We start from the raw sequence: 12,144 nt of genomic DNA, 5'->3' as shown, positions 1-12,144 counted from the left end.
TATATATATCAATATTTTTTTTTTACTGATATCCAAAATCTTTAAATTTGAATGTTTGTTGGTCAACTATATACATTCTGGGGTAATGGTGTTCATCTGGTATAATGTAAGATAAACACACTTATATTATATATAATCAACAATTACATACATATTGGGCTATAGTTGTTTATAAAAATGCTAAAAATGTCTTACGTGAAATAAGCCTATCCTCTCTCATACCCTTCTTACATTAAGTTTTAAAAACTTATTATAGGACCTGTGCCCATGCCAGGCATGGACCTATTCTAAGATCTTTGATAAACAGAACAAAGCAGAAGTCACATAACAATACCATTATTTCAGCTAAATCTGCTATAAAGTGCATTCAGTTCTCTACATTACTTTTAGACTGGAAGCAGCTGAGAATTATTCAATGAGGCAATGTGCAGAGTGAATTTGTTATGACAATATTGCTGACATTTACAGACTTTGCAAAAATGTTACTTTATCTAATATAATTCTTACATATCTAAGTATTCATTTGTAAGTGATAAATTTTCTTCAAATCAATGAGCATATTTTCAATACATTTGATTTTTGGTTGACTGCAGGTTTTGTGGTTACAAAAATCTAACAAATTTAGTTTTTGTTCACCTCAAAGGCAAAGTCCAGTGACCCAAGGACTGACCCTTTTGCAGTGATTAAGCTCCTGCTTAAATGTTAACAAAAATTTGAATGTTTGTTGGTCAACTATATACATTCTGGGGTAATGGTGTTCATCTGGTATAATGTAGGATAAACACACTTATATATAATCAACAATTACATACATATTGGGTTATAGTTGTTTATAAAAATGCTAAAAATGTCTTAAGTGAAATAAGCCTATCCTCTCTCATACCCTTCTTACTTTAAGTTTTAAAAACTTGTTATAGGACCTGTGCCCATGCCAGGCATTGACCTATTCTAAGATCTTTGATAAACAGAACAAAGCAGAAGTCACATAACCATAATTTCAGCTAAATCTGCTATAAAAAGTGCATTCAGTTCTCTACATTACTTTTAGACTGGAAGCAGCAGAGAATTATTCAATGAGGCAATGTGCAGAGTGAATTTTTTATGACATTATTGCTGACATTTACAGACTTTGCAAAAATGTTACTTTATCTAATATAATTCTTACATATCTAAGTATTCATTTGTAAGTATTCATTTGTAAGTGATAAATTTTCTTCAAATCAATGAGCATATTTTCAGTACATTTGATTTTTGGTTGACTGCAGGTTTTGTGGTTACAAAAATCAAACAAATTTAGTTTTTGTTCACCTCAAAGGCAAAGTCCAGTGACCCAAGGACTGACCCTTTTGCAGTGATTAAGCTCCTGCTTAAATGTTAACAATTGTGCAATGCAGGTTAACTCCAACACAGATACATCCTCTGCTTTGTTTTCCTTTTCAGATTTTGAAACAGTATTGCAATATTTAAGGTTGACTGCAGTTTAGTTATAAAGGGAACCAACATCAGTTTAACACAAAGATATCCCTGCCAACATTTTATATTAAATCGTGACACTGCTGTGCCTGTTACTTACTTATTCGCTCCAATTTCCTGAACACATACAAACAATAGATCATATCCTTGTGTAATTAAAACAAACCTTACAACATAAATCTTATACAAGGAGAAAAGATGTTATAATAGTGGGTTAGGAGATAGTGACAAAGCAGAACAATATATTAATTCTTAATAAATAAGAATTGCTTAGGCTGAGTTTCCTAACTACTATAGTGTTCTTGGTGCAGTATAGACTAAAACTAAATTTGTATCTAGTGTCATTGAATAAAGCCTAATTGGAGTAATGGAAATGGATATGAAGGCTGAGAATTACTTGGGCTCATATTTTAAAGAAGTTGAGAATCCCTTAATAAAAATGGTGTAAATTATAAACTTTGTTATCTAGTTGTCTGCAAATTAAATAAACAAGAGTTTGCTTTTCATGAGTTTGAATATTTGTTCAGTTTATCAGCCTCTTTGTGCTGTGCTAATAACCACCATTCTTAAGGCTGCATACACACGTGCAATAATTGTCGTTGGAAAGGATCTTTCATGATCCTTTCCAATGACAAACTACTGCACGATGCATGAACAAATACTATGAATAGGGGAGGGGGAGAACAACAGCGCTCAACCCCTTCACTTCCATTACAATCGTTCATCGTCCTTTGTCTGTGGATTCGCCAGGATGGTCGTTCAGACAATGGACAGTGGCGCTGTACACACACCAGATTCTGTTCCATTATCAGCCCTGGGCCTATTATCGGACGAGAACCATTGCAAGTGTGTACGTAGCCTAAGCCCTACACAGAAGTTAGATAAAAAAATTATTTTTCTTGATTGTTTCAAGTGACAGGTGACAAAGGTGCATTGTACACACAGCCTGTTCTGTTCTATGGAGAAGGGAGGGGGAGGACAAACAAATGGCACCCACCTGTGCTCTTCCCCACAGGAATGCACAGTAGAATGATGAGTATCATTGGGGGACCTCTGTACACATTTCATATTCATCCAGACAACATTCATCTGACATGTGTTGGTAGCTTTATAGTTGTCCTACCTTCTCTTTTCAGATACGGCTGTTTTGCTGAGTTCTATAATGGTGAAAGAGCTTAATGTTCCAATGAAACTGCATTGAACCATCTGCTTTTTTAGGAGGAATACTGTTTCATTAGAAAAAGATAAGATATGTTCAGCTTGGTTCCTATGCACATTTGGTAAATAAGCATTTACAGATAATCCCGAGTTATATACGAAATAGGGACTGTAGGTTTGTTCTTAAGTTGAATTTGTATTCGGAGCAGGTACATTATTTTAATAAATGCCATTAGAACAGATGTTGGTCTCATAACCCCTATGTACATAGAAAAAATAAAATGCATACAAATAGTCCCCGGGTTACATACAAGATAGGGACTGTAGGTTTGTTCTTAAGTTGAATTTGTATGTAATTCATAACAGGTACATTATTTTAATAAATCCAGTTAGGACAGATGTTTGTCTCAGCATATTATTAGGCAGTGTGTCAGTTACTGTATAAAATCCTCACTGTGAGCTAATCACAAACAAAACAAAAAATAAAAATCATTTTGGAGCCTAGACATTCGTTAAGTTCTGGAGCAAGTTGTGCTTTGATCTGCAGAAATAAACAAATGCAGAGTTTGTCTTCGTCATTAAAGAGTTACAAGAGGCTTCAAGTTGTTAGCATTCTAGCAAATGTAAATCCCCCTATAAATAATTCTGTATATTTTGACTTGAAACAGCTAAAAATACAATACAAAAATACCTTAATTAAATCCCTTTATTTTTCTCTTTTAAAGTGCACAGTCATGTCTTCCACGTAACAGACACATTTTAGGAAATGCACATAGCAGTGACTTCTCCTTTTTTCTCCCACTCTGAGTCTCCTATGTATTAATACTCACAATGTCTGTAACGCTGATCCTACAGCAGCAACACGCTGCATAACTTTGGTAAAGATGGTAACTGTGGTGGAGATCCAGTCATTCCCTGTAAGTACCTAAACCCTCCTATTCTAGCACTGTTTTTTTTTACCTTGTGTTAGGTAATTCCCTGTAAACCTAAAAATACTGAAACATCTTGGTAGCCTAGATAATTCTGTTTCTTCTTACATCTTGAATGCCTGTAACATCAGAGAACAAAAGATACACATACAATGTTAAGGGACTCATCCTGTTACTCTAATTTTTTAGTTATCTCAGTTTTTTAGTAATTTGTTCTCCACCTTTAGTATGTTTTTTTGCCTAGTTATGTGTTTGAAGCAAACATAGGCTCCCAAAAGAATGAGCCCTTAAATACATGACCACTTTGAGTTACTTAATTTACAGTAATATAATCTGCCCTAGAAAAGATTTTTTATTTTTTATATAAAGTATTTATGCTTTAGGGTGACATAAAACTTGCCTTTGTGCCACACAGAACATTAAAAGTAACCTGATATTAATACATTAAGACTTCAACATGCAAATAGCTGTTTCATGTTGGAACAATTTTCTGCTCTCAAAGTTAAAGATTTAAATGCAAAGACACTAAAATTGTGCATGTTATATTAATAATTACTTGATAATTGTATCATTAAATGAATGTAAATGCAATATATATAATAATCAGCACAACAGTCCTTCTTAATTAATTAATCACCTTCTATGCCACTCTCCATATCTAAGCCTTCTCTTTTGCCACTTTTTACCCCTGTACCAGCTCACTAAGTTAATGCCCTCTCTTCAAAGTCATGTGGACCACTGCATCTCCTCTGAACTGCTGTACTTATCTTGCCACTTGTCTCTCTTATCTGAGCCATCTTCACCACTACGACCCCTATCCAACCTGCACTCAAAGGGACAAAAATGTCCCTATGACCTTAGGCAGATTAATGGTAGATCTTGTGAATTATTTTTGTATTCTCTGCTGCACTACTATTTGATACATCTAAATTACTAATTATTACTAATAGTATGCACCAGTCAGCAATAAATCAGTCAGTGAAACTTTCAATATACCAGGCACAGATACAGTATCTTTATTTTCGGGCAGAATAATGAATTGTTTAGTGTCTGGCTCTGACCTTTGATTGGCTGGCAGCATTATCCCACCCACAGAACATCATCCTCTAGGTACTAGTGAAGGTGCTGTATCAATGGATTAGGGGTAACAAAAATGCCTTCGCAAGGTCAACCACACGTTGTGTTACTCCACCACAGGCTGTTTGTTTCTCCATTAATTTCCAAGTCTTCTAAGAGCAAGTATATACTCATGTTCACAGCCCTACCATATGTGTTTAATCACTATTTAAGCATGATGCCAAGGTATTTACCCTCTCTGTGCCACCTGCATGGCTAACTTAGAGGAACTGCTTCGACTGATAGGCCTGGTGGTGTATAAACTATGTTTCTGAGTTTGCAAAATGATATAAAACGATCATCTAATCCTATTATTTCCCCAGCAAATAAAATAACTGTTCTGGAAAACACAACATAAATACAGTTTTTGTCAATTTTAATATATCTGGCTGGCATATTGAATGCTGCTTTATTATCAGAAACACAAAGCATAACCACACTCTAACATGATGTTTTGTTGGGATGTATATTTTGAAAGCAAATGGAGATTGCTACAAGGGAGCAGAATGCAACAATAAAACAAAGAATTGACAAGTTCAGGCTTGTCAGTTTACATTGGTCATGTTCCATCTGACAGTAGTAGCAGCCAAAATGCAACTGATTCCTTGGTAAGATTTTGCTAATTAGATAATGATTTACAAAATACCTTTTAGTCTGCTCACATTAAAACTGTCAGAAAATATATTTTGATTTTATTGAGTTAGTTTGTTCTACCCTTGAAGGAAACAGAACAACAACCTGGTAATTTTCATACTGAAAAGACATGGGATGTTTACAAACAGAAGACTTTTCATTTGTAGGAGGGTGTTTTGTTGCAAATTCTCTAGATTAATAATATAGGTATTCTTTCAATGTCTAAATATTTCAAGCCACATTTTAAAATGGTAACAATTGAGTGCATGTCAAGTTTCTTGGCAGCAAAGGCAAACAAACACTGTTTTCTGTTCTATGATGATTTTTTTTTAAATACTAGTATAAGGCTTTCATGCAAGGTTACTGCAGACCACAAAAGAAAATTACACAATAAGGTTCCTGGTTAAAATATACAAAAACGGTGAACTTGCATGTAAAGACACAACTACAGGGTTATTTCACAGTAAACCAATTCCTAAAATCAAGTTTTAAAAATCCTTGCAGATTTGCAATACCCTCAAAAAGCTATGATAGTTCAGTAGAGGTAAAAATATATATTTGCCTATACATAAAAGTGTGGTGGTTTTTCTTCTCTTCTTACTTCATATTTTCTTTTAAAACCAACTGTTATTTTCTTTCATTATTTTAAATGTAAAACTCTTCTAGCCTACAAGCACAACTTGAAAAACATCACATTTGTATGTTTTAATGTCACAGTAGAACATTTGCATATCTGTACACCATCTCGTTTTATTGTATTATACCATCATACTCTTCCTAAGAGCAATACCTCATTGGTGTTTTAGTGGTTTGTAATTTATTTCTTTCAATCTCTGTTTCATACTAATATAGATGTTATACACTTTTGTTTTGATTGTTTAATGCTAGGAAGCTTGCCTGCCCTGGGGCCTAAGTGGGTTCTTATTTGCCTAATGAGAATAAAATATATGGTGTTTCTGATCTCAAAACCTAATCTTTTTGATAGATGCTTTGTTTGTGTAACTTCTTGGCATTTTCTTGGCATTCCATTCCTAAAATAATTTTCCTTCTCCTTATGCTTTTAGTTTTGCTACACTGCCATAAAAGGTCCCACTGAGTCCACCATAGCCACCCATGCATGCATGATACTCACAGATAGATGTGAGGCATGGGGCCTGATTTAATATTTATAGGTTTGTTGAATCACCAAGGTTCACCTTTGAAAGGGTATCTTTTCCATTTTGGGAGCTTTAATAAATCAGGCCCATGGCCTGAAAGGCAAGGTGAAAAATGATAAAACATACTCTATATGAACACATGCATGTGCAATATATGATCAGGAGAGGCTATGAGGGGACACTAAATGAGAGGTGCATTGAAAAAAGTACATGCTGTGTGCATATGTATGTGGATTGAAGATAAGTGGTGGTTATGATGAACACGGATGGTAAGAAACTGCCAAGGGGTCATGGGACATGTGGTCCCACTAGCACGGCTAAAGGAAGATCAGAAGTTGGGGGAAAGTTGTACGATAAGCCACTCGGTAGACAACTGAGGTAAGTAAAATAAAGCTTTATAATAACTTTAAAATAGGCAAAAAGGTATTATAGAGTATAAATGCTGGAGCAGCATACCTGGAATCTAATCAAGGAAAAGTATGTTGTGTGGCACAACCAAACACATTGGGCCTGTTTTTTTAAAGCTCTCCAAGACTGGCAAAGGTATACTAACATGGGAGAACCTTGGTGATCCAGCAAACCTGAAATGGGTTTGGCCTACTACAGAAGAGTAGAAATGGTAGATAACCCAGGTTATCTAATGATAGTCTATCCTCTCCAGTCCTGGAGCAGCTTTGATAAATCAGGCCCATTTCGTACAATTGTGCAAGCTTTTCCTTTGATAGATCTTGTGCCTTGTCTCTAGATCTTTAAATTGAGGAACTAACCTCTTGGATAATTGCCATTAGAAGTGTCTTGATTGTTGTTTTTTCTTGTGACAAGTAGAAATTTTGGAATTCCCACCATTTTATTTCCTGGTAACAATAACTGAAAGACTGAATCTCTCTAGTGGGGATAAAGGTAGCAATAAAACCCAAACAACGGTTCTTGCCCCTTATCACTTCATCCAAAACAAAAAGAAAAAGATTTGACTAAAGAAATGTTTTAAAGCTGTCCTATACTGAAACTGCCAAATCTGACCTGGTTCTACAATATACATCTTTCCTGGTTGGTGTTTTGATCCTTTGCCTTTCATCTTCTCTGAATCACTGACCCAAGTTTAGTACACTTTATTACACTGGCTCAAGTTTAGTACAGATAATTTTCACATAGATATCTCTTCTGGTAGTTCTGGTTTCATGTCTGTGATTACAACTACTGAAATCATAACAATTATTACTGAAAACAAAAACTTTATGTCCAGGCAATATTATTCTTTACAATAGGTTCAGCAATGGCAGCCTTCATCATCTCTAGTGATAGGTCTGCAAAAACCTTTTTTTTTCATTTTGAATAGGGGGAGGGTAAAACGTCTATTTTTTTAACTAGAATTAATTTATTAGAATTAGAAATGACATTCCCTTTCTGTTCTGTAGAAGATTTTATCAGAATAATTTCCTTTCCATAGATAGTGTCGGTGTTCAAATTTTGGTTGTCCCTATATTCGACCTGAAAACGGTGGTTCAAATTCGGGCAGACCCGACCCAAAAAACACGAAATTCGACTTTGCGAGTTCATGTTTAAAAAGATGTTTAAAAAAAAAGGCAAACTCCAGATAAACTCTCAATGGAGTTTCTCTGTTGAGAGTTCATCTGTGTTCAGTTCCCATGGTCACCGGGCTGTACTTATCATTGATAAGTGTAAACACTGATAAGTACACCCCAGGGACAGTGGGAACTTGCGGTCACGGCTGATTGGAGGCACGCAAATGCTTCCTATCAGCTGTGACTGCAGATGAACTCTCAATGGAGTTTCTACATTGAGAGTTCATCTGCAGTTCAGTTCCCACGGTCACCGGGCTGTACTTATCTGATAAGTACAGCCCAGTGACCGTGGGAACTTTGCGGTCACAGCTGATTGGAGGAGGCACGCGAGTGCTTCCAATCAGCTGTGACTGCAGATGAACTGCTGTTCCGTATGTGTTTTTGGATAGAGAAGCTCTATCCAAGAACACATACTACAGTTACGCTAGGGCTGCAAGAGTCCTCTCCCCTGATTGCTCTTGCAGTTCTACACAGTCCCAAAAAAAAACTAAATCCCCCCCATAGACTTAAACCCCCCCTAGCGTTCTAATTCTGTAAGTTTTTTGATGCAAAAAGTGCCCTATTTTTTTTGCAAAGAAATTTTTATTTCTATTGTGGGTCTGTAATTCTTAGAATTAAATCTAAATAGTTATAAATAATAATTAAAAAATAATAATGAAATAATAGACCACAACAATGTAATTTATCAAAAAAACCTAATTTATCAAAAAATTTCAATCACCCAAAAAATACCACGCTATTCGATCGAATAGCTGCCGAATCGAACACTCAGCTATTCAACCAACACTAGTCATAGACGGTTTTTTTACATGAGCAATTGTTAAGGCTGGAATATTTCCTCTCTATTCCTTTTCTGGGCACAACTCAAAAATTTGGATTTGTCTTTAGTTTCCTTTTACATTGGTGCTCAAGGACATTGGAGAGATTGATTCTCCCTAACAAGAATATGGATGGCACTAAAAGCTTGGCAGGTGTTCTATCCTCCAAGCACACTATCTAAATTTTAAAATATGTTTCCCTAAATAACACTTTAACATTGTTTTTAGGTCAGCTTGACTTTTTTTCAGGAGACAGATATCATTCACAAAAAAAGAACTAAAACTGCTTATCCCTCTGGGGTTTTGTGAACATAAAGTGTACTCTGAAGCAATCACTGCAAACTCTAGTGAAGTGAAACTCCATGTTTCAGAATTTGTCATTCGGAAAGAAGAAGCCAAATAAACTTTTTGTCTAGAATCAAAATCTGATCGTTTCAATCTGCTGTAAGATGTGGAATTGTGTTATATGCTACCACATTTGGTGGTTTGTATATTGTGTGGCAGATTTATTTGAGTAGTAAAATGATCACTTTGGAAAGGCAATTTTTCACTCAGCTTAGTGAAAGAGTCGAAATTGTGTTGACGTAAATCTTCCAATCATTTATAGAGTAAACAAAAATAAACTGTTTTGTTTTCCCTTGCACGTGATTGGTAATCTTTTAGTAAATTTTCACTACATTTTCTAAAGTTAGTAAAAAAAATCACTTTGCAAAGTGAATGGGATTTAGTCCTTTAGTAAATCAGCCATGGTATTTATCACTGTAATATTGTGGGTTTTTTAAACATATAGTAATACTATTTCTTTAAAATACTAAATGAATATAATATTTGGTTACACACAGGTAAAAGTACATATACAGTGAACATAGAATTTAAATCCCATACAGAAAAGCTGGCAAGACCATGCCTGCCCAGTTGGGAAATTTGTATTGTGCTTTCAGCAAATGACCTTTTTACTTAAGATCTGGATACATGAAAACTCTGAATACATTGCTTCACAAATCAACAAAGAACTGACTTTTTTACAGTTCTTGCTTCAAGGCAAGTTAATAAAACACTCAGAGGAGTAGTTAGTATGTCTGAGATCCAAGATTAAGACGGAGGCAGAGAGTAACATATGCAAAGATATGACTTTATTTAATAGGTTTAACATTTGTTTATTAGGGAGGGATCGCATCATTTTGGTTAAAGCTAAACTGTCATTACAAAAAAAAAAAAATCCAAACAACACAATAAAAGAGGTATACCACCTCTGTGTTGGTGGCTCATAATTTCTCTCTGTTATAGATCATTGGTGGCTAAACAATCTTTATCCCTGGCTTCTTAAGGACAGAGAATGGGGGAGTGTGTGGAAAGATAACACATATTACTGTAATATACCTGTTCTTTTTCACTTTTCCTAGCCATTCCCTTAATAACATAGTTTTATTATCTGTTAATCATTTCACTTCCTGTAACAGTCCAAGCTGTCCAGTAGGTATAATGGGAAAACCAATATAAAATTGGCATAGGTGCTTACATGGAGCAAATTTTGATAATATGTCCTAAACCTTTTAACAAAAAAAAAGCCTTTTCTGTATATGCTTTAAAAAGTATTATCTGCAGTTAGCACTGTAATCTCTGTGGATGTAGTAAAGCATACAAACATAGCCACCACCGCTATTTTCTAGATGTCTGCCTACAAGTGTTCAGAGCTTGCATAATAAGGCACATGGTGCCAGACAAAAATATGAGCTGTTTTCACATATGGAAAATAAAACTTACATAAGCTCTAAATATAGCACACCAAGATGATGTTTTTATTTAATGGATGGCATCCAATTTTAAGTGTACCATTTAATGGCTGTATTAGTGTATTGGATTTAGACAAATATCTACTGTCAGCTGATAAACAGTTTTGGAATCTGAAAAATGTAAAGAATCTTGTGATTTCACCATATTCTCCTAAGTTTTATAAATATATATATATATATATATATATATATATGGAATGTGTGTGCTTACATGGCCAAAGCTTTGCTCAGGATACATGTATACTGGATATTTACTTTGGAAAATATATTTTTTTATTGTGTTTGGGACAAAATATTTTACAACAGTCATGTTGATGGACATGTTAAAAAAACAATATATGTTCAGGCAGTAGTTACATTTTGTTGAAGATCTTTTTTAGGGTTTTGTAAGCATTACATTTCTGTTTTGAAGATTGGCCCTATATATTATGATTATTGTTAGAATTCAAACTGGTAAGTCTATACTTTATGGACTGAAGGGCACAGGATAAAATAAGCCTTTAATGGGTGGGCCCATAAATGTTTACTGTAGTGTTTTAACTTTGATATGTTTCAAAAAATGTAAACAAGGGCACAGCTCTAGTCTTTTTTCTATGTTATCATTCATGAGCTAAATGCACAGATATGATTTGTTGGGGCTGTGAATGCAGGTTTATTCTCTTTACCTATGTATGTATAAAATTTGGTACACGAGGAATTGAGAGACAATTCGTTAGGATTGCTTTATTTATTGTTATTATTTATTTTTATTTCACATATTGTACATTTTAATGTTATTATGTTACATTCTGAGATTTGCATATTCCCCAGTATATGCAAACAGAGGTATGATTGTCGACTATGTATACTAGCTATAGTTACAAAAATCTTAGAAAATGTGCATAGTTGAGATTTTTGTTAGAATTTTAACTAATGCCTTAACCCATAGTCCACCGCACTGTATATTATATAACAAATACAATTTGTTATATTACTGGCATGGAATTCAATGCTGTATTAGGCGCCCATTGATCTAAAATCTTTGTAAGGCCAGCCAGCATAGTAAACATTTTTTAAATTTTTTCCTGACCAACTAAGAAATGATTTCCAACTTAAGTGCTTAAAAAAAGAAATTCTCAAAGCATGGTAACCTTCAGGAGGGTCTTCAGCACAATACAACACAAATTATTATACAAAAATTTCTGAAATTAGCCTTGATGAACAACAAGAATTTATATCAAATGTTCAGGAACATCCTTGAAATAAAATGGAATTCCCCACAGCTTCTTCTATTTTTGTGGATGCCTATACTTGAAACAAACCCGTCATGACAGAGATATTTAAGGTGCAGTTAATGACCTCTGTTACGGAAAATGTTAGTTGCTTCTCTGTCATGTCAAAGTTTTGGTTTTAAAAGTTTATGACTCACTAAATCGAACAAATATAGAGATTAAAATTTTGTGATTACGTTTTCATTATTGTTCTGCGTCCAGTTAACTAAAAGC

The 12,144-nt window shown here is 34.5% G+C and overlaps 1 protein-coding gene across 3 annotated transcripts in view; it reads left to right on the top strand.

Moving 5' to 3' along the window:
* Window positions 1-12,144, top strand: part of TFEC (transcription factor EC) — a 91,878-nt gene that overhangs the window by 40,246 nt on the left and 39,488 nt on the right. Inside the window, exon 1 of one of the 3 annotated variants that reach the window (XM_072401544.1) lies at window positions 3,466-3,548. The exons of the other annotated variants lie outside the window; for them this stretch is intronic. Coding sequence (XP_072257645.1) covers window positions 3,516-3,548 — 33 coding nt within the window. The 5' untranslated portion in view covers window positions 3,466-3,515. Of the gene's footprint in view, window positions 1-3,465; window positions 3,549-12,144 lie in introns of those variants that run through there. 3 annotated transcript variants of the gene reach the window in all.

Source organism: Pyxicephalus adspersus, chromosome 2 (assembly GCF_032062135.1).
Source record: "Pyxicephalus adspersus chromosome 2, UCB_Pads_2.0, whole genome shotgun sequence".
Taxonomy (NCBI): Eukaryota; Metazoa; Chordata; class Amphibia; order Anura; family Pyxicephalidae; genus Pyxicephalus; species Pyxicephalus adspersus.
This window is presented reverse-complemented; position numbering and strand designations above follow the sequence as displayed.